This window comes from Rhinatrema bivittatum, chromosome 9 (genome assembly GCF_901001135.1).
Source record: "Rhinatrema bivittatum chromosome 9, aRhiBiv1.1, whole genome shotgun sequence".
Lineage (NCBI taxonomy): Eukaryota > Metazoa > Chordata > Amphibia > Gymnophiona > Rhinatrematidae > Rhinatrema > Rhinatrema bivittatum.
In genome coordinates, this window is record NC_042623.1 from 266,587,066 (window position 1) to 266,611,058 (window position 23,993).

Here is a 23,993-nt window from a genome sequence, read left to right on the forward strand (position 1 = left end):
TTTCTGCGCGCGCGCACTCACAGTCGATAGCGCGACGGTGAGTCGCAGAGTTTAGACGCGACTTTCGGGAACGCTGTAACCTTGTTGCCGACGTCACGGGGCGGCATGGGAAGGAAGAGTAAGGAGTGGTGCTGCGGCCTCCATCTTCGCGTGCCCTCGCTGGGGGATTCCCGGTCAGTCTTCCCGGCTGGGGCGCTCACTCGCTTGCATGATGATTATAGTGGGGGGCAACAGTTATACCTTCCAGTGTGCATTCTCCGTGCTTGTTATCCTGACAGGATTGAGAGCTATGGCCGTCCTAGCAGGATTCATCCCAGCTGCGTTAACGTTGTATGCGGCCCTATACTCGCCTATCGCTTTATAGTGGACGATTTCAATGCGTTATCCACAATGACGCCTAGATCTTTCTTGGGTGGTGGCACCTAATATGGAACCCAACATTGTGTAACTATAGCATGGGTTATTTTTCCCTATAGTCATAGTGGATAACACATTGAAATCGTCGGTTCAGTGTGCTGCGGCAGTCAAAAAAGCAAACAGAATGTTGGGAATTATTAGGAAGGGAATGGTGAATAAAACGGAAAATGTCATAATGCCTCTGTATCACTCCATGGTGAGACCGCACCTTGAATACTGTGTACAATTCTGGTCGCCGTATTACAAAAAAGATATAATTGCGATGGAGAAGGTACAGAGAAGGGCGACCAAAATGATAAAGGGGATGGAACAGCTCCCCTATGAGGAAAGACTAAAGAGGTTAGGACTTTTCAGCTTGGAGAAGAGATGGCTGAGGGAGGATATGATAGAGGTGTTTAAAATCATGAGAGGTCTAGAACGGGTAGATGTGAATCAGTTATTTACTCTTTCGGATAGTAGAAAGACTAGGGGGCACTCCATGAAGTTAGCATGGGGCACATTTAAAACTAATCGGAGAAAGTTCTTTTTTACTCAACGCACAATTAAACTCTGGAATTTGTTGCCAGAGGATGTGGTTAGTGCAGTTAGTATAGCTGTGTTTAAAATAGGATTGGATAAGTTCTTGGAGGAGAAGTCCATTACCTGCTATTAATTGAGTTGACTTAGATAATAACCACATTACATTTCATCTGCCATTTGGATGCCCAATTTTCCAGGAAGACTTCTGAGACTGGAAAATTGAGCATCCAAATGGCAGATGAAATTTAATGTGGATAAGTGCAAGGTGATGCATATAAGGAAAAATAACCCTTGCTACAGTTACACAATGTTAGGTGCCATATTAGAAAGGGAGAGCTAAGATTTCCAGTGGTAAGCTGAACCAGAATAGGAAATAGGGAGGAGCCAAGCGGTATAAAAGAAAGGACTGTGGATAGATAACCCAGGGAATGGAGAAAAGCAGTATCTCTGGAAGCACAAGAAGGAAACGGCATAAGGCCAGGTAAAATAAACTGGCATGGGAGGTGGTTTTCTGCGTCCTCTAGCTATAAAGAGAAGTTGGTTGTTTTTGAAAGGAACCCAGGTCATGGATGGTGGGGGAGGGCAGTTTGAATTTTTAAAATATATCCGCTTCATCACAATAACAGCAAAGTTCGAAGGAGATTACAGTATGAACGAAAACGTGATCGACAGGAGTCAACATACACCATTGTCGGCCTTGAGAGTTGGTATTTTTTAGGTCACTTCATCAGTGCTGAGTACTTCTAGTTTTACTGTTTGTCTTATGTATAGATCAGAAGGCCTCCTTATGCATGATTTTACCTGAAATTTGGTAGGTGAGTGTATTGCCATGGTTCCAGCACCCCTGCCTGATCTTGGCCAGGTCCATGCATGTGAAGGACTTCTGATAGCTGTTCCAGGAGCATGGTGCCAAGAACACAATGAGATGCTCCTCTTTTGCATTATGCTACAGGCATCTGCTTCTCCCGCTCGTTTCAGTGAGAATTCTGAGAACCAGCAGTACTATCAGAGTTTGTGGTATAATTTAAGTTGATCTGTGAACAGGATTGGTGGGATCTCCCTTTTATTTGGATTTTAATTTTATTCCTGAAAAGACGTTTGCATTTAAAGTTTCTAAAACTCCTCTTGTGTACTCTTTCTTGCTATTATATATGAGGTAATGCTTTGCTGTTTCTTATCAGAATTGCATGGAGGCATTCACTCAATTCAAGTTCAGGGAACTTTATTGGCACAAAAATTTGTACATGTGCTGCAAAGTAATATATAAAGTATTGAAAAAATATTTCGTGTCATAATAAAAATATAGATTATTGGGCTGTGCTATGCACTGTCATGCAGAGAGACCTAGGTTTGATTCCCGCTCAGGTTTTCCTCTGCCAAGGTTTGAACAGGGCTTTGGACTGCTGTGGAAGCAGCAGTCTCAGCCCTTGGGAAGAGGATGGCATAACTTGTGCAATGGTGACACCTAGTGGTTGGATGTAGGATTGATGATTGCAGTGACTAAAGTTTGGGACGGGATGTGAAATGAGTAATTGCAAAAGAAGTCTCATGGTATCCAATCTAAGCCCTGATTTCAGTTGAGCTGGAAGAAACTGCTGAGTTAAAAATATGAATATAGCACATAGAGCAGATTTATGATTATAGAGTTCTAAAAATGGAGCATGTCCATAATAAAAGATGCACACTGTAAAAAATAAATAAAAATTTCAAGTATAAAAAAAAATTAGTACCACCAAAAATCTATGAATAAAATATAAAGAGAAAGTAATGTGACCAAGAAACATGAAAGGCGATATTTTGAAGGCTGGTTTTAAAGCATCAGGTGCAGTTAAATGTATAAATAAGGCCACCTCCAGTGTTAATCAGAGCACTGCCACCTTCTGTTTGCTGTAAAGTGAGTACCATACTCTGGCAGTGATGTGCTTGTGAAGGGGAAGGGTGACAGGCACTCCAGGGCTAATCCATGCTGGTACTCATTTGGTTTCAGAGCAGGTTTCTGTGCCTGCCTTCTGACAGCAGTCCTTATCTGTACGTGCGTCCTTGCAAAGTGTGGGAGTGCTAATGGTCATTACTTGGTCATGATTCAGCACAGAATAGAACACGGTTCTTGTTTTCACATTGGCAAATTTAAGTCTGAAAAGTGAATATGAGCTGAGGAGATCGTGTCTCATCACAGACGCAAGCAAGCCAGAAGTCTCATTTTTATTATTGCTCATTGCTGGAAAAAACTTATTTTGTTCAGTGTACTTCTGTTCTTTTCTACTGTCCCTGCAGATTTTCTCTCCTGAGGAACCATGACACTGAAGTGGACTTGTGGTCATTCGTACTCTGTTCTGTGTCTGAATGCGAGCAAAGAGGGTTTGGTAGTTTCTGGAGCAGAGAGGGGAGAACTCACTACCTGGAGTGAGCAAGGTGATGTATCTGGACATACAAAACTAGACGGAGCAGAAGATGTTACCAGTGTGGCATTCTCTCCCACCTGCCCCAGCAGACTGTACGTATCTCATGGGGAAATGGTTAGCGTGCTAGACCTGCGTGCTCTCACCACACCTGTGGAGTACTTCCATGTGAATGAGGATGAGATCAACTGCATTTCAGTCAATGAAACAGGCAATCTCCTGGCTACTGCAGATGACTCGGGGGTCATAAAGGTCGTGGACTTGGAGAGCAAGAAAGTCAGCCGATGCCTGAGGAAGCATTCCAATATCTGTTCAGCTGTGGCCTTCCGACCTCAGAGACCGCAGAGCTTGGTATCATGTGGGCTGGATATGCAGGTGATGTGGTGTGAACTTGGTGACAAAGCTGAGCACGTAGAAGTTGAGCTTTCTGAAAGCTGTATGGGGATGAGGACACTGTGCTCCAGTGGTTCCCAATTTTGTTTGATTTTGGATTTGCAGACAGTTTAGCTAAAATCAGGCATCAAAAGCAGTAGTTACATAATAATTTAGCACAAATGGTTGTGGATGGCAGATTCCCAGTTCCTGATATAAGCAGAACACACATTCACCTTTCTGATGATCTACCTTAGTTTAGTGCGGGGGTGGGTGGGTGGAATCTTTCTCTTACCTCTATGGTCATTTTGTTCCATAATCATATAAAAACTCTCAGAAGAATTAGGACACAGTAGCCACCTACAATGCTTTCTGTTTCTTTGAACATGGAGATAACATTTTAAGCTTTATGATAAAATAGTAATGTTTGAATATAGTTTATGAGCCATGCCTGTTGAGTACAACATAGCCATCCTTGAGTCATCTTGCTGTTAATTATAAGGGCTCATTCTATTTGTGTACCCAGCACTTCACAAGAGAAATATGGTTGCATTAATACAAACATACAGTGAAGAGTAAACACAGGTCACACAAGGTAATGGGTAAGGCAGTTCCCTGCCCCAAAGGTCTTACAATCTAATTGGGAGGGAAGGGAAATATATAACAGAGATAAGGAGGGCATGAATGGAGCAAGGCAGTAACCTAGAGGCTAGAGCAAGAGGCTGAGAATCAGGGGAGCCAGGGTTCAATTCCATCTTCTGCTCCTTGTGACTTTAGGCAAGTCACTTCACCCTCCATTACCTTAGATACAAACTTAAGAATTGAATTACTAAGGATTTTCTCCCCTTCCGTGTCTAGGGAAAAAATGCTTAGTAAATTAGACCTTTAGATTGTAAGCCCTCTTGGACCATGAATATAACTTGCCTTGAGCTTCCAATGAAATGGTATGAGCAAACTCTAAATGTAAAAAGAAAAGCTGTCTGAAAATGTTTCTTTAGGAAAGACCTAAAGACACATGGGGTGCAAACTTATTTCAGGTAGGAGGTAATTCCAGGGATGGGGAAAGGCAAGGGAAAATGCTTGTAAGCTGAGGCAACAGAGTGGGGCAAAAATGAGGGCGCCCTGTGCAAAAGGAGGGCAGAAGGGGATGTAATGAGACATGAAGGCCTGAGATTTAGGTACAGCATGGAAGAAAAGAAGGGAAAGGTAGACCAGTTTAGGAGCAGATGGGACTCTGGAGCCCTGCCAGACCCCAGGCTAGGTTTATTAGCCAGTAAACACACCTGGTACTGCCGGTAATACTTCTGCTTTATTCCAATGTATGTGCATGCATGGAGACAGCATAACTCTATGCTAAGCAGAAGAAATCAGGAAATACAGATCAATATATATCATTTCAGTTGTTGCATTGAGCCATAGCACCACTAATGCCACATCAAGCCTTGACACAGATGCTGCTTCCTCCCTTGATGCCCCAAGCCCTGGATCGTGGATCAGTGCGGCTGATGCAACTATACCTCAGATCACCAATCGTTCGAAACATTCAGGGGAGGATGGGAGGTGCATAGGGAGAGGTGTTGTACTTACCACCATCTATCTCAAGAGCTATTTCTCCATTGAGACTACTTGAGCAAGGCCTTCATCTAGAAATACCAGGTCCCATCAGCTCAGAGGTGCTTTCAATCTCTAACTGCACTTCCCCCCCGGGCAAATATTACAGAATCCAGAGAGCCTTCAAGAAGATTCTATCTTGGTTTCTAAAGAGAATGTTCCACTTCCATCTGGTTAGAAAGCATGACAGCCTCTGGACCAAGGGGCAAAGAGTTGGTGAAGACTTTCTTTGCCTCCTTGATGGCAGAAGGGATACCCATCAGAAGCCCTGCAAGGGGATTCAAGTCCTTGCCACACTCACAGTGGAGTCTAGCCAGTTAAGAGGATGTTCCTCAGGAGTATTTCCCTCTGAGTCGACCAAGGACCTAACCTCCATCTACATCATTGTTGGGGTCTTGGATCAGTGTCTCGTTTTCCCCTTGAATCAGAGGAAGGATCACCGGGAATCCCATCTGAACCCCTACCTGAGTGTTATCCCATCAGATTGGTTGTACTGGAGTCCGTGCTTAAGTGGGCAAAGATGACCAGGATACTCTCCAGTGCACCAGCAGGAGAAGATCCTAGACTTCTGGAACATCTTTATACCAAATTTGTCTAGAACTCTAAGCTTAATGCTTGCATTTCCACACACCAATTCTCCATGTTGCAGTGCTTACAGAAATTGAAGCCTCTGCTAAGCCCAGTTGATGGGACCATTCCTTATATCCACAGCCGCTCCTGGACTTAGAGGAGTGCATTTGACAAATTGGTATGTGAGGCATTCGATGCAATGCCCTGTCCATTGTCTGCTTCCATTGGGGCAAGTTGCATGGAGTGATTATGTGCCAGCAGTTTACGTGATGATGTCCATGAGAAATTACAGATGTTCCTTGCAAAGATGATCATCTCTTTGGAGACAAAACATAAAGAAATGATTGCTCAAATAAAGGAACAACATGTAGCAGTCTAGTTGCTTTCTATGGGCTCTGAGCAACAGTCATCAAGGCACCCCTACCTCACTTTTAAGAGTTCTTACTTCCAGAGATGTCCTTTTTGGCAATTCCAGTGGTATCAGGCTCAACCTCTGCTTCCAGAGCAACAGAAGAGTGGAAAGATTTTGTTCCATTTTTCCAAACATAGTTGGATCCACTCAGGTCACTTTTCTGCGCTCCTGGAATGCATATTACATGTATGCTCTTCCACTGATTCCCTTAATACCGGAACATTGCAAAAGTGTTCAAGCACAGGGCCCGCCTGCTACTTATTGCACCAGCATGGCCCAAGTGGTTCTTGTATCTAGTACAGCTATCCATCAGCACCCCCGATTCCTCTAGGGGCTGATCTGATCTTATTGACTAAAGAAGAGAGCTATCTGTACCATCTGAACCTCCTATTTCTCAACTATGCAGCCTGGATGTTGAGCGCTCACTGATCGCAACCTTATCTTTGCAAAAAGAAGTTGAAGATGTTTTAGTATCCGCCAGGAAACGTTCAGCTAGAAAGTCTTACAGCTTTGCTTGTGAACCGTGGGCCTACTTCAGTACTTGTTCTCTTTCCTCATCAGGTATTAATACCTCATTTGTTAAGCTTAGGCATGGATTTTACTAAGCCTTGATATTTTATTGCCGGGGGGGAGCAGTGGTCCCGTGATGATTTGTCCCTTCCGACAAAATATTGTGGCAGTATATCCGCATTCTTTTATCTTGTGGGACACAAGAATGCGGCTGAGGCCTATTCAAAGTGCCCTGTGGCCTGGCACGACCTTTGAAAAAGTAGAAAAATTCACCGGGTGCATTAGGCCCACTTTGGGGCTGCCTTCATTTGGCAGCCCTGAAAAAAAAGCTAAATAGAGCAAAGGTGCTGCCCAATGACAACCCCTCCCCCTTATTCAGTCAAACCCCCATACCCTGGCCCTCCTTTCCATATAAATAATAGGCTAGTAGTGGCCCCCCCACACACACCAGTGAGAACCAGGGGTGCCCCTAAGCTCAGTCCTGGATGCTGCCATTTTGTAAAATATTTTTGCTCGGTGGTACTCAGTCTTTTTTCTGTTGGGACACACCTGGCAGATAAAGCTTACAGACGTGACACCCTGAACACTTGACCATCCTGGAGCTAAATGCAAACATAAACTCTGCATCCACAGGAACCCGGCCCTGCTCCCCCAGCCCCAAACAGTGGATGCAGAGCAGAACTAGGATATTTCAAATACCACTCGTTATAAAAAAAAGATATTCTGGTGCTGTCTCAGGAATAAAACTCCCTTAGTACCAGGCGCATTGTAAAATACAAAACCTGAAAAAAAAAACCCCAAAACACTCAGCACGTGCAGCAAACCTTCCATATCATTGCAACACTAATTCCAAGAACTCAAACGGCATTGAGAATCAGAAAACGCAACAGAGATTGATACAAATCCCTACCTACTAGTAAAATACCTCTGTCACACATACAGATCCGTCCTTCACCAAAAACAGAATAAAGGACCACAAATTACAAATGTGGAGATGTGCAAGCTGGAATGGAAACCTCAAATAGCCACTCTGGAGAGCTAGAAACAGAAGTACATATCCTCCTTCACTAAGCAAAGTACAAAGAGAGAAGAAATGCACATTCCCAAAACTGACATATTAAGGCTCTTATACACCCCCAATACTCCCCTTCTATGCCTCCATCATCCTTCACTTTTCCCAATTACTCCCTTTCAATCATCCGCTCACACTCATATCCCTGCCCAGCATTCCTGACCCCCTGCATCCACTTCCCTGTGCTCCCTCTCTCTCCCCTGCTTGACGCCCAGGTACCCCAATCCACTGTTTCCCATTCCTTCCTACTCAGCAGCCCCCACACCCCCTCTCTGCTCCACCTTCATCTTCCCAGCTCCCCCACCCTGCACAGGGTGAGGAGATCAGCAGCATCGCTCCCAGACTCAGCAGGGGAAGATAAAGTTTGTGTCCCATCAGGACCAGAACCAGCAGGAGCTGGCAATGTCTCGATCTGATTGAAGGAGGAAACAGCCTCCCACAGGGCCAGAAAGAAGAGAAGGAAGTGAGAGGAGCCTCCCATCAGGCCCAGTGTGAGAGAAGTCAATCAACTCCCACCCGGGCTGATAAGGAGGCAGCCATCAGCTGGCCCTCTGACCCACCTCCCAGGACCTCCCAGGACCTCCCGACCCACCTGCTGAGAACCACTGTGTTAGATTATGGAATTTTTCAGAAAATGCTGACAATCTGTTTTTTAAAACAGCTGGAGTAAAGGTTATTACTCATGGCTTAATTGGAAATAGAATTTTACAGTGATATGTTGAGAGGAATATGAGAGATTATTTTTATTTGTTTTTATATGTATGCTTGGGGGTATTATGTATTTTGTATAATATATTTTATATATAGTGTTGTAGTTCACCTTAGATGTGCTCTGTAGGGTGGAATATAAATGTATAAAATAAATTAAATCCTCACTGTGATGCAGGATCTGGTGCAAGAGGTAACAGTGATGAGGCCACTTGGCTATCGTGATCATAAAGTAATCAGATTTAACATAATTACTAGAGGACAGTAAGGAAAATTACTGCAGTAGCATTTAACTCTAAACAATGTGTGGTGATAGTTTGTAAATGCTATTATCCATATGTCATTTAAATGTCTTTTACTGTACAGCAGGTGGCAGTATTCCATAGTGACTAGGTGCTGAAGGGGTTAATCTTAAGTCAGCTGATAACATTACTATTGCTGTCTGAAGAAAGTGTTAGTTAAAAATTCTCTGGACAGTAGCAGTTGGCAGCAGCTAAAAGAGAAACATATAGCTGGGCTTACACTTAGAAATGTCACTGTTTATAGCGATGAGGCTTGAAATGGCATTTCTTTGATTTATCTAATTTTATTTATTTATTTTTTTTTACATTTATTAAAATTTATTAATCGCCTAACATAAAAAGGCCTAGGTGATGTACAAAACAACATACATAATAAAAACATTGTGTGTCAAGTATATACTAATTAGTCTTTAGGTTCACAGAAACTAAAACGAACAATACCATATAATGGTACTAAATATACATTGACACTAAACCAAAACTTATAACTCTCGTCGATTTAATATAGACAGAATTCACCTTAACTTTTCTCTATTGACAATATTCTCACTTTTTCTCTAGTAACAGTATTCTCACTTACTTTTGCTCTATTAACAGAATTCTCACTTGCTTCTGTTTGTTTATTTATTTAACATTTTTATATACCGAAATTCATGTAGCAAAGTTACATATCAGTTCGGTTTACATTATAACATTAAACAGGCATGACCAAATGCAATGCAATTACATCGAACAGGAGAATAAACTTGGGTCAAGTAAACTGGGGGTTAAATAAATAACAAAATTTTATTTTATTTATTTAAACAAATATTTATTTAAATATTTATTTTAAATAAATAACAAAATGTTTAACAAACATTGTGAGCACGACTGAGCAGAAACTCTTTTAAAGCTAATTTAAATTTTTTGACATCGTCCAAAGACACAAGTTCATAAGGAATTAGGTTCCAGTGAGTTGGTGCAGCTATGGAAAAAGAGGTCTCACTGATACTAAACAATTGTGCCTGTCGAACCAACGGAGTCTCAGTTGTGGGCTATGTTAGTTCTTTTCCTTTTTGGAGATATCTCTGCAATGGTGTATCTGAAATTTTGCTTTTTTTTCCCCCCCTTGTATCAGTTAATACTTGATGTTTAATTTGAAAACTAATAGAGATGAGGCAGTGCTTAGTCCTGCAGTTAAATTCAGTAGAAAGTAAATATTTCTATGTAATCCCTCTCTTTTTCCATCAATAAGGTGCCCCCAATCACTTAAATGAAGAAAACATTGCGTGGGGGTAACTTGCTGGTGTGGCGGTTACTACCATTAACCAATAAGCTTTTATACTGTTGATGCAACTCCAACATTGCTCTCTACTTCACCGGCAGGGAGAAAAGAGGAAAAGAAGAATTGGATTCAGACAGCAACCAACAAAGACCCTGACTTTTACGGTCTGGGAAAACAAGCATGAGGGTAACTTGCTGGTGCGGCGGTTACTATCCTTAAACAATAAGCCTGATAATTTTGATGCAACTCCAACTTTGCTCTCCACTTCAACAGCAAGACATAACAGGGAATTGGACTCAGACAGCAATAAACATGGGCTCTGACTTTTTTCTTTTCTCAATTTAAATTTTATTATTTTCATTAAAGATATCTTCATGAATATAACAGGAAAATATGCTATACATCCATTATTTCCATGTACATAAAATAATAAAACATATCACTAAACTGTTAACATATCATATAATTGGGGGAGAGACAAAGGAAAAAATATATATTTTACTCATATATATTAAACAGAAAACTTAAACTAAGGTTCCCTAATAATGGGTGCCTTAGTACAGCTAAAACATAGAGAAAAGGAGGTATTCTATTTTTTTTGGACTTCATTCTCTGAGGTCACGGCTTGATTTTTATCTACCAGGATCATTTCTAAATGTGCTGGGTCTGAGAAGACAAATTTCTTCCCCTGGTATGTCACAAAACACAGACATGGGAATTTTAAGAAAAAAGTGGCATTTAATGCCAACACCTTGTTTTTTAAAGTCAAAAAATGCTTCCTCTTTGCCTGGGTTGCGCGAGCCACGTCAGGGAAGATTTGAATCTTCTGGCCACAGAAAAGAACATCCTTGTATCTGAAAAATTTCTTGAAAACATTCTCTTTGTCCTGTTCTGTTAAGAAAGAAATAAAGAGGGTTGCTCTATTAGTAATTATGTCAATAGACTCCTCTAGGAATGTTGATACCCCCAAACTAGAGGGGGCCTCTGAAACCATATTATCTTGATCCCTTTTTACTCTTTTTTGAGGAAAATAAAATATTCTAGATATTTTTGGAATATCACTCTCATCATAAGACAGTATTTCTTTTAAGAATTTTTTAAACATCTCTTCAGGTGACAACAACCGTGTCACTGGAAAATTTGTAATTCTTAAATTCTTAACTCTTAACATATTTTCTATATATTCAATTTCTTTATGCATAACAATGCTATCTCTAATAAACACTTCTCCAGACTGTTGCACTAATTGAACCTTATTTGTTAATACTCCTAAATCTTTTTCACATTGATTAACTTTCCTAGCCTGTTCATCTATCAACGCCCTATTACCATTAATCACAGTTGACAATAAGTTGTTCATCAACATAATATTATTATCAAGTCGTGATATCATCCGCCCTAAGTCTACCAATGTGACATTTTCAGGTATTACTACCTGTTCTATGTGACATTGGGTATCAACTGGGATTTTAACTCTAGCACTATCTAAAGTTAAGGAAGTTCTTATTTCCACAGTTCCAGGTGAATCAAGTGATTGTAATTCACGAGAGTCCCCTTGCACTACTCCCAGCTGATTACTTGCCGCTTCTCTTGATGTTTCCAAATTCGGCTGCGGTGGAGGTAGAAGTCTCTCGCCAGGACTTAGAGAGACTAACGATGTAGCTCCCAGACTGTCCTCTTCCGGCGTCTCCAACTGTCGTATGACATGTTGGTCCATGGGTCCTGATCGATATGGAGGGACGGGTGACGATGTATACAGTTTTGCCTTCCTTTTTCTACCCATCAAACTGGATAGAAGAGTCTTAAAAGGATCAAAATACCACCTGAACTCCGGGCTAAGCCGGGCAAAGCCGCGCGCCCCTTTGGAGCGCGCGGCTTAGGAGGCGCGCCGGCGGCGTCCAAGCGCCGTACTTCCGCTGTTTTTATTTACGGTGGAGTGACGCCCTGGCTGACGTCACTCAGCCGCGCCCCCAGCACTTCCTACCGGCAGCTTGTTTCTCGGGTCCTCGGATTCAGGTAGGCCCCGGGGAAGGCAGACCCCCTCCTTCTCTCTCGCACTCTCCCCGGCCAATGCTGTCCACACCGCGGGTCTTATAGTCGGTGGAGGGACGCCCTGGCTGACGTCACTCAGCCGCGCCCCAGCACTTCCTACCGGCAGCTTGTTTCTCGGGTCCTCGGATTCAGGTAGGCCCCGGGGAAGGCAGACCCCCTCCTTCTCTCTCGCACTCTCCCCCGGCTCTGACTTTTAACGGTCTGGGAAACTGATAAGTATGGTGGTGACCTACAGCGCGGCAGACTGGATGCACAGTTTGGTCTTTTTCTGCCGTCATTTCTATGTTTCTATGGTAAGTTGGCTGAATTAGCCATGCTATCTGGGGAGATGTCTTCCAACAGCATGGAGGGCACAGCCATTTCTCCAAGCTAACAAAGCTGTTGCTTCACTGTGCATGCAAGACACTTCCGGAGCAATTGATTGTAGCCAGTTCTCTTCAGTTGGTATTTTTCTGTACTTTGTAAGGACATGTGGACATCGCTTTCTCTAGAGCTCTCCTCATTTCTGCGATCGATTTAAAAAAAAAAAAAAAAAAAAAGCACCTTTCAGTGCTACGATGTCTAAGAGGCTGGGATTTAAATATTGCCCTTGTGGGCACATAAATGTCACTCCAGACTGTCACAACTATTGCTACCTCTGCCTGGGCCTCAACCTCGGGGACTGTAGGAGGATGTCCCCGCAAGTCCAGAAACAGCATGCCCAGAAGATTGCCTGCTTGAGGGAGTAGGAATTTGTCAGCAGGCTAAAAAACCTTTTCCATCAGGTTTTGTTTTATTCCTTAAGAACATGGATAAAAAGTTGATGCAGTCTTCACCAGGGCTAAAGGTACACTACCTTGACGTGCACTGACAAACCACTTTTACGGGCACACCAGATGCGTCATGTGTCGACAAACTCAAAAACCTAGCGCTGAAACAGTGGAAAATGTTGACAGCGCTTTTAAGGGCACACAGGCTGCTTCAACAATGCAGGATGCATTGGCATGCAGCGCCAAAGTCTACTGCACACAATGCATTGACACAATGCACGATGCACCAAGACAAATGGCACATCGGAACGCATGATGCATCAAAGCATGTGGAGTGTGATGCAATGAAACAAAAGACACACGACGCAGTAAAGCATGCAGCCCATGGCACAGCGAATGTAGTACCACACAATGTATTGAAGCTTAAGTTGCACTATGCACCAATGTGCAGAGATGTCAAAGCACCCAATACAGCAACCACCACAGTTGGATCCACCAGCTTCAAAGAAGTTCAAAACTTATGAGCTGGATATTTCAGAACCCAGTCTTCCGTTACATTTTATCCCAAGTGTTCATGAACGGAATGCAGGTTCAGTTTGTAAGTAAGTTTAGGGGTGGCAGGGACCTTTCTGCTACAGGACACTTCCAGTTGCCCGCTCACTTTACTTCACGATCCTAAGTTCAGGAAAAGAAATGTTCTCCTTAGAAATAGACATTTATTCATCAGATTTGTCAGGATTTGACATTTAGAAGATAACAATTCCTATCTCTGACATCCTGGCCACTAAGCACCAGTTTACCCTAAAGAAAGTTCTGTACCATGGGTGGTTTCAAACTTGCCATAAACCTTAGCCTACTTAATATATTAATACTTATGGCTAATTTACTTACCCCGGTCCCAACTTCAGGCAATATCCCTATGTTCCCCCTCTGAAGCAGTTTTGGCCGGAGGGCTGGAGAATGTGGGCAGAGGAGAAGGCTGGCTTCTGGGTCAGGTACTGGCAGGGCTACCGGGCTGCTCTTCTCTCTCCTCGTTAGGAGGAGAGAGAAGAGCAGCTTCAGGTTTGCTTCTCTGGTTCATTCTTATTTACCCCCCATTGTGTAACTATAGCGTGGGTTATTTTTCCCTATATGCATCACATAAGAACATAAGAAATTGCCATGTTGGGTCAGACCAAGGGTCCATCAAGCCCAGCATCCTGTTTCCAACAGTGGCCAAACCAGGCCACAAGAACCTGGCAGTTACCCAAACACTAAGAAGATCCCATGTCACTGATGCAATTAATAGCAGTGGCTATTCCCTAAGTAAATTTGATTAATAGCTGTTAATGGACTTCTCCTCCAAGAACTTAGCCAAACCTTTTTTGAACCCAGCTACACTAACTGCACTAACCACATCCTCTGGCAACAAATTCCAGAGCTTTATTGTGCGTTGAGTGAAAGAATTTTCTCCGATTAGTCTTAAATGTGCTACTTGCTAACTTCATGAAATGCCCCCTGGTTCTTCTATTATTTGAAAGTGTAAATAACCGATTCACATCTACTCGTTCAAGACCTCTCATGATCTTAAAGACCTCTATCATATCCCCCCTCAGCTGTTTCTTCTCCAAGCTGAACAGCACTTATCCATATTAAATTTCATCTGCCATTTGGATGCCCAATTTTCCAGTCTCACAAGGTCTTCCTGCAATTTATCACAATCCGCTTGTGATTTAACTACTCTGAATAATTTTGTATCATTTGCAAATTTGATTACCTCACTTGTCATGTTCCTTACCAGAACATTTATAAATATATTGAAAAGCACGAGTCCCAGTATAGATCCCCGAGGCACTCCACTGCCCACTCCCCTCCACTGAGAAAATTGTCCATTTAATCCTCCTCTCTGTTTCCTGTCTTTTAGCCAGTTTGCAATCCACGAAAGGACATCGCCACCTATCCCATGACTTTTTACTTTTCTTAGAAGCCTCTCATGAGGAACTTTGTCAAACGCCTTCTGAAAATCCAAGTATACTATATCTACCGGTTCACCTTTATCCACATGTTTATTAACTCCTTCAAAAAAGTGAAACAGATTTGTGAGGCAAGACTTGCCCTGGGTAAAGCCATGCTGACTTTGTTCCATTAAACCATGTCTTTCTATATGTTCTGTGATTTTGATGTTTAAAACACTTTCCACTATTTTTCCTGGCACTGAAGTCAGGCTAACTGGTCTGTAGTTTCCAGGATCGCCCCTGGAGCCCTTTTTAAATATTGGGGTTACATTAGCCACCCTCCGGTCTTCAGGTACAATGGATGATTTTAATGTTAGGTTACAAATTTTTACTAATAGATCCGAAATTTCATTTTTTAGTTCCTTCAGAACCCTGGGGTGTATACCATCCGGTCCAGGTGATTTACTACTCTTCAGTTTGTCAATCAAGCCTACCACATCTTCTAGGTTCACCGTGATTTGATTCAGTCCATCTGAATCTTTACCCATGAAAACCTTCTCCATTACGGGTACCTCCCCAACATCCTCTTCAGTAAACACCGAAGAAAAGAAATCATTTAATCTTTCCATGATGGCCTTATCTTCTCTAAGTGCCTCTTTAACCCCTCGATCATCAAATGGTCCAACTGACTCCCTCGCAGGCTTTCTGCTTCGGATATATTTAAAAAAGTTTTTACTGTGAGTTTTTGCCGTTATGGCCAACTTCTTTTCAAATTCTCTCTTAGCCTGTCTTATCAATGTCTTACATTTAACTTGCCAACGCTTATGCTTTATCCTATTTTCTTCTGTTGGATCCTTCTAATTTTGAATGAAGATCTTATGGCTAAAATAGCCTCTTTCACCTCACCTTTTAACCATGCTGGTAATCCTTTTGCTTTCCTTCCACCTTTTTTAATGTGTGGAATACATCTGGACTGTGCTTCTAGGATGGTATTTTTTAACAATGACCACGCCTCTTACACACTTTTTACCTTTGTAGCTGCTCCTTTCAGTTTTTCTCCAACTATTTTTCTCATTTTATCAAAGCTTCCCTTTTCAAAGTTTTGCACTATTGCTGTGGATTTTCTTATTGTCCCCCTTCCAGTCATTAATTCAAATTTGATCTCTCTCTCTCTCACCAAATCCTGTGCTCCACTGAGAATTAGATCTAAAATTGCTCCCTCTCTTGTTGGTTCCTGAAACAATTGCTCCATAAAACTGTCATTTATTCCATCCAGGAACTTTATCTCTCTAGCATGTCCCAATGATACATTTACCCAGTCAATATTGGGGTAATTGAAATCTCCCATTATTACTGCACTACCAATTTGGTTAACTTCCCTAATTTCTCTTATAATTTCACTGTCTCACCATCTTGACCAGTTGGAGGGTAGTACACTCCTATCACTATAGTCTTCCCCAACACACAAAGGATTTCTACCCATAAAGATTCGATTGTGCATTTAGTCTCATGCAGGATATTTATCCTATTAGAATCTATGCCATCCCGGACATAAAGCGCCACACCTCCTCCCGGGTGCTCCTCTCTGTCATTGCGATATAATTTGTACCCCGGAATAGCACTGTCCCATTGGTTATCCTCTTCCCACCATGTCTCTGAGATGCCAATTAAATCTATGTCATCATTCACTGCTATACATTCTAATTTTACCATCTTCTTAGACTTCTGGCATTAGCATATAAACATTTCAAAGTGTGTTTCTTGTTTGTATTTTCATTCTGCTTTTTAATTGATAGGGATAAATTAGAATTTGTTAACTCAGGTGAGTTTTTAGTTACAGGCACTTGGACTACTTTTCTTATTATTGGAACCTCACTGTCGGGATGCCTTAATTCTCATGCATCATTAGTATCCTTTGAAGATACCTCTCTCCGAACCATGCGCTGCTGAGCGACTGTCTGCTTTCCCCTTTGTTCTAGTTTAAAAGCTGCTCTATCTCCTTTTTAAAGGTTAGCGCCAGCAGTCTGGTTCCACCCAGACTGCATGCGCCCATCTCCAGACTGGTGGAGCCCTTCACTTCGGAAGAGACTCCCCCTTCCCCGAAAGGTTCCCCAGTTCCTTAGAAAACTGAATCCCTCTTCCTTACACCATCGTCTCATCCACGCATTGAGACTCCGGAGCTCTGCCTGCCTCTGGTGACCTGCACGTGGAACATGGAGCATGTCAGAGAATGCTACCCTGGACTTTCTGGATTTAAGCTTTCTACCTAAGAGCCTAAATTTGGCTTCCAGAACCTCCCTGCCACATTTTCCTATGTCGTTGGTGCCCACATGTTCCACGACAGCCGGCTCCTCCCCAGCACTGTCTAAAATCCTATCTAGATGATGCGTGAGGTCCACCACCTTCGCAACAGGTAGGCATGTTACCAGGCGATCCTCACACCCACCAACCACCCAGCTGTCTACATTCCTAATAATCAAATCACCAACTATGTCCTAAACCTTCCTTTCTGGGCAGTAGCCCTTGGAGGCACATCCTTGGTGCGAAAGGACAGTGCACCACCTGGAGAGCAGGTCCTTGCTACAGGATCCTTTCCTGCTACACCTGGTTGGTGCTCTCCCATTATGAGACCTTCTTCCTCCAAGGCAGCACCAGGACTGCAAGTCTGAAGTTGGGACTTGGCTACTGTGTCCCTTGAAGGTCTCATCTATATACCTCTCTGTCTGCCTCAACTCCTCCAGGTCTGCCACTCTAGCCTCCACATATCGGACTCTAACTTCTGTTTATTCACTGCCTTACTGACTTTTAAAAGCAGAAACACTAAATAATATACCCCAATAGTTTACTTCTTCCCAATACTTAAAAAAAAATAAATTCCCAAGCAAAACTTACTGATTCATTTCAGCCATCAGCAAGGTGATCCTCTCCTCTCAGTGCTCCCACTGGATTGTGTGATAAAAGCGATGAAATGGTTCCTTTATGAGGAAAAGATAAAGAGGTAAGGGCTCTTTAGCCTGGAGAAGAGGCAGCTGAGAGGAGATAGAGGTCTTTAAGTAATGAGTAAATAGGGAATGGTTATTTACCCTTTCTAATAGTACTGTGAGCAGGGGACACTCCATGAAGATAACAGGTAGCACATGTTAAAACAAATTGGAGAAAGTATTATTTCACTCAGTGCCAAGTTAACAGTAGAATTTGTTTCTAGAGGATGAGGTGGAAGTAATTAGCATAGCTGGGTATAAAAAGTGTTTAGACAGTTTCCTGGATGAAAAGTCCATAAACCATTATTAGCCATTTAGACTTGGTAAAGCCATTGCAAAGCTCTGGTTAGGAGCAAGAAGGAAAGAATCTATTCCTTAGGATCCTACCGATTCTACCAGGTACTTATGACCTAGATTGGCCACTGTCAGAGACAGGATGCTGGGCTTATAGACTTGTGTCATACTGAGCCAGACCAAATCTTACCTACTTTACAAATATTTTGGTCAGCTGTCAGGGTGTAACCCTTTTATCCAGACTCCTGTACAGAGAGCTCATTGTCTGATGATTGCCTTTATCCCTTAATGAGCCAAGGCTCAGATCACAGCCTGACACTATTTTTGTTCTGGACATTGCGTTGTTGATTCAGGTTTATTTTCTGAGGAGCTAAACATGTGTCCTGGGTTTGAGTATTGTTGTTGTTATTACAACTGCTGCTTATTTCTTTCTATCTGAGTAAGCTGTGCTGATAATGTAACTGGAAACCAGGACTTCAAGTCTGTTTTCATTTTTGGATATACCTGCAGCATTCGATAATACTTACCTGCTAAGAATAAAATCACTCCTTTTAAAATTCTTTAAATTGCTCTACAGCAGTTCTGGATAAAGTCCAACTCAATAATTATCTTACACTATACAATATCTGATTGGTCCATCCACACTGTGATGTCTCTGCTGATATCATACAGACTTGATAAGCCAGTTAGATAGTGTGTGTGTGATGTCATATGGGTCCTTCCAATTATGTCTCAAGGAAGCAACTTAAGATACTTGAAAATGTGGTGTAACAGCTGTGACAGATACAGGTAGAGTATTAGTGCTGACTTAGCATCTTATTGAAATTCCGTAAAATGCACAACGTACTTTTCAATATATTTATAAATGATCTGGAAAGAAATACGACGAGTGATGTAATCAAATTTGCAGATGATACAAAATTATTCAGAGTGGTTAAATCAGAAGCAGATTGTGATAAATTGCAGGAAGACCTTGTGAGACTGGAAAATTGGGCCATCAAAATGGCAGATGAAATTTAATGTAGATAAGTGCAAGGTGATGCATATAGGGAAAAATAACCCATGCTATAGTTACACAATCAGGCCGATACAGTAAAGTGCGGCCGCGGTTACCCTGCTTCTAACCCGCTTTCTACTCACAATTTGGCTGCGTTATTCCAACCTGCGATTCACTATCCCTTTTAACCCATCCACTTCTTTAAATCAACGGGAAACCCTTTCTGTCCGCGGCATGTATATGAGATGTAAACGATCGGATTAGCTATTCCCTCCCATACAGTAACGTGCGCCCCGATTATCGCTTTTTTAACCTGCAGTTTTGCCGCACGTTTAACCTGCTAATTTACCGCCTACCCTTACCCCTGCGTTAGTGTGGAGCGTCAGGCAAGCCGAGACGAAATTTCACGGGCAAACTTTCCCCCAGCCCCCGCTCACCTGCCCTGGCCGCGTCCATGATCCAGTTGAGAACCACCCTCCCCCTCAACAGGAAATGGACGCAGAGCAAAACCCGGTCCTTGGAGCGCGCATCGTGAACTTTCATGGCTGATGCCCTTTTTTTTGTGGAGGGAAAGGGAGGGGGAGTAGTTCGCATGGACCAGCTATTCCAAGTCAGCCAGGCAAACAGATGGAGCTACCGGGGACTCCAGGTTACCTAGGACAGGTTAGGCCCCACCGCACGTATTACAAAGAAAAGCGGGCGTAGGCCTCCGTGCAATGGAAGGGGGCAAAGCCAGGACTGGCTTGGCCTTCCCGGGCGACATGGAGCCCACCCGGTCACCGGCGCGGGGCTTACCTAGCGTGGTGGGCTTGATCAGCTCGTCGTATACGTCGTAGAAGGGAAGCCTCTTCACTTTGACGTCTGGGTGGACGGGGTGAATCGGCAAGGAGAGGTGCTGCAGGTCGGCCTCATACTTGAGCCCCAGCAGGGGCAGAGGGGGCAGCATGGAAGAGGACACTCCTCCCGGGGGCAGCACAGAAGAGGACACTCCTCCTGGGGGCAGCACGGAAGAGGACACTCCTCCCGGGGGCAGCACAGAAGAGGACACTCCTCCCGGGGGCAGCACAGAAGAGGACACTCCTCCCGGGGGCAGCACAGAAGAGGACACTCCTCCTGGGGGCAGCACAGAAGAGGACACTCCTCCCGGGGGCAGCACAGAAGAGGACACTCCTCCCGGGGGCAGCACGGAAGAGGACACTCCTCCTGGGGACAGCCAGCGGTGAGAGCGGCTTCAGCAGCCCGGGGTGGATCGGGCGCTCCCCATGGCTCCCAGGATTCCTATTCTCTAAAAGGTAATGAGCACACGCCGTGACCTTGGACGTCCAGCCGGGCGCTCAGGTCACGGCGTGCGATGTCAGAGGTCACGGCGTGTGCTCATTATCTTTTAGAGAATAGCGAGCCATGGGGAGCGCCCGATCCGCCCCGGGCTGCTGAAGCTGCTCTCGCCGCCGGCTGTCCCCGGGAGGAGGGGAGAAAGGACTGGGGCTGCTCCGGAGCTGTCAGCATGGGAGATCAGCACCCATAGACGCGGCCAGGGCAGGTGAGCGGGGGCTGGGGGAAAGTTTGCCCGATTCACTTTGGTCTTGTCCCGGGGAGTGAGGGGGTCAGGCAGCCCTTCTCCTGTATCCACTTCCTGGTACCTGTCATTTGAAATGACAGGTACTAGCGCACCCAGGATACTGTATAGGTGCTGTATAGCAGCTATACAGTAAAATGGATTGCGCTTCTTGGACGCGGCTTGTATTTGCATGCCATTTAAATACTGTATCGAGCGGTATGTCATCCGAACTGTGCGTACGACAAATGCGGGTGCGCCCGGCACTGCCGCACTCTTTCAACCGCATCCTTACTGTATCGGCCTGAATGTTAGGTTCCATATTAGGAGCTAGCACCCAAGAACGAGATCGTCAGTGCAGTGTGCTGCGGCAGTCAAAAAAGCAAACAGAATGTTGGGAATTATTAGAAAAGGAATGGTGAATACAACGGAAAATGTCATAATGCCTCTGTATCGCTCCATGGTGAGACCGCACCTTGAATACTGTGTACAATTCTGGTCGCCACATCTCAAAAAAGATATAATTGCGATGGAGAAGGTACAGAGAAGGGCGACCAAAATGATAGAGGGAATGGAACAGCTCCCCTATGAGGAAAGACTAAAGAGGTTAGGACTTTTCAGCTTGGAGAAGAGACGGCTGAGGGGGGATATGATAGAGGTGTTTAAAATCATGAGAGGTCTAGAACGGGTAGATGTGAATCGGTTATTTACTCTTTCGGATAGTAGAAAGACTAGGGGGCACTCCATGAAGTTAGCATTGGGGCACATTTAAAACTAATCGGAGAAAGTTCTTTTTTACTCAACGCACAATTAAACTCTGGAATTTGTTCCCAGAGGATGTGGTTAGTGCAGTTAGTATAGCTGTGTTTAAAAAAGGATTGGATAAGTTCTTGGAGGAGAAGTCCATTACCTGCTATTAAGTTCACTTAGAGAATAGCCACTGCCATTAGCAATGGTTACATGGAATAGACTTAGTTTTTGGGTACTTGCCAGGTTCTTATGGCCTGGATTGGCCACTGTTGGAAACAGGATGCTGGGCTTGATGAACTCTTGGTCTGACCCAGTATGGCATGTTCTTATGTTCTTAGAGATTATGCCCCATTTTTTGGGGTACATTTTTTTTTCATTCATCCTGAAAAAATCCTTTTCTCTTAAGAAGTTTATAAATTAACCATATTAATTGGCACTGTTCAAGACATTGTTCCTTTTTCAACACTAGAAGGATTTGGTGGCACATTTTTAAGAATGAGAATAAATTGGCAGGTTTAGGCCTTTACAAGAGACAGCAATAGTGAGTTTAACAAGTGAAAAGAACTGCAAAAAGCAAATCTCCATAGCATGATGTCTTTTCTCTTGTAGGTTATGCTTTGGAACCTGCAGAAGGCTCGGCCGCTTTGGATCATGAACCTCCAGGATGAAGCACAGGAAGAGGAAGGGAAAGGACAGCAACAATCTTGCGGGCAGCTCTTTAATCCTCCCTTGGCACATTCATTAACTGTGGCACCCTGTGGCAATGTTATTGGCTGTGGTGCAGAGGATGGCAAAATTCGAGTCTTTAGGGTGACCGGCACCAAGTTTGAGCAGGAGCTAGGCTTCAGAGGTCATACCCAGGGAGTGTCACAGGTGCACTTCCTGGATTTCCTGCCAGGCCCTGGCTGGCTGCTGTCTGGAGGGAATGATGGGAAGGTGTTGCTCTGGGATGTGGGTAGGGAACTTGGGAATCAGCAGAGGAGCCCTGTAAAACATGGGGATAGGAAGAGGGCTAGGACAGCTATCTCATCTAAAAAGGACCCCAAACCAGTTCATCCATCTGTGGTCATGTGCAACAACTTCTTGCCAAAGCTCAGCTGGGAGCATGGAGAGAAGGTGAACTGGATCTTGGGTGCAGAGTTCAGAAGTTCCAAGAAGATACTAGTGGCCGATCAGAGCAGTTGTATCTCTGTGTATCCCTTGAGTGAACCTTAGATAATGCCAGAGAAAGCAAGAGACACTTAAACAAAAAAAAAAAAACTGGTTTAGGATACTGCAAGGTAAATAGTTTCCAGGGAATCCTGCCCATGCACATAGAAGTCACCACATATCAGCCGAGCTTATTTACAGAAAGAGAGTCCAGTGGTTAGGCCACGGGTTTTGGAATCAGCATAGTTCTTTGTCTTCCACTGATTGTCTATAACCCTATGCAATCTATATCTTTTACCTTAGTTCTCAGCCTAGCTCTGTCGCTGACTCTTTGTGAACCTGGATGAATTATTTTGTCACGCTCTACTTCCACTTACCCAAGTGTAATAAAGTAAAAATAACATTTTTCTAGCATGTAGCCAGATGGACTCAGGACCAATGGGTTATGCTCCCCTGCCAGCACATGGAGACGGAGTAAGGCTGCAAAGCTGATGTCACAGTACATACACCCCTGCAGTGACCTCAGCACTCCAGTATTCTCCTCCAGCAGATGGTGGATGTACCTCTCCTAATGGAGATTGCTGTACTTTATGGAAGGAGAAATTCTACATTCTAAATTGGAGAAAGTTGAGCCCTGCTCTCCTGTGGTGATGCCTAAAGATCCCTCCCCCAGTTGAGAATTCCTGAAGCAATTTCTGAGATCCCTCAGAGGTGTGCCTTGGTCCAGTAGCTAGTTCCTGGCGTGGACTTTGCAGGTTAGGCAGCTGAAGGGCATTGCGTGCAGGAAGCTGAGCGCAGCAGTGACTGCTAAAGCCCTCTCCCCCCGCAGCTGGAGACCGTCTCTGTACTCAGTCCAGGTAAATTTAAAAAAAAAAAAAAAAAAGGAAGAATATTTACGTTCCCATCCAGAGACAATTAGAGAGATTTTCAGTAGGACTCCCCCTCCTCCCCGCCTGTTCTCAGTGTTTGGCACGCCGCACCAACGTTGTTCCTGTTGGGGTAAGGGGAATTGGGCTTCCGAGTGGGTTGAGCAGCTCTAGGCTTGGCACACCGCATGGTAGGCTGTGATGGTGCCATCTTGGGTGCATTTTTGTGCGTACTGTATCGCCCTCCATAAGACATAATTACGTGCAGTACATTGGCTCTGCGCAGGCACTGTGCGTGTAATTTCGGGTGCGTCCCTACGTGCACAACTTGGAAAGCGCGTGATACAGAAAGAGCTGTGTGCATGGGCTCTGCGTGCACCTCGCCTCTCCCAGTTTAGACACTCGAAATGTGTGCACATAAAATTGTTAAGCGTGAGCCGATTGAATGTACAACTACCACCGACAATGGTGCCGGCAACCAAGAAACCTAAGCATCTTGCTCTCTGCTCT

General features: G+C 43.9%; 1 protein-coding gene across 1 annotated transcript; it reads left to right on the forward strand.

Moving 5' to 3' along the window:
• Window positions 1–23,500, forward strand: WDR53 (WD repeat domain 53). The gene is made up of 3 exons (XM_029614978.1): window positions 1–173; window positions 3,211–3,710; window positions 22,078–23,500. Exons 2-3 carry the CDS (start codon window positions 3,231–3,233, stop codon window positions 22,681–22,683), a joined length of 1,086 nt encoding a protein of 361 aa, XP_029470838.1. The 5' UTR covers window positions 1–173; window positions 3,211–3,230; the 3' UTR covers window positions 22,684–23,500.
• Window positions 23,501–23,993: the final 493 nt, after the last annotated feature.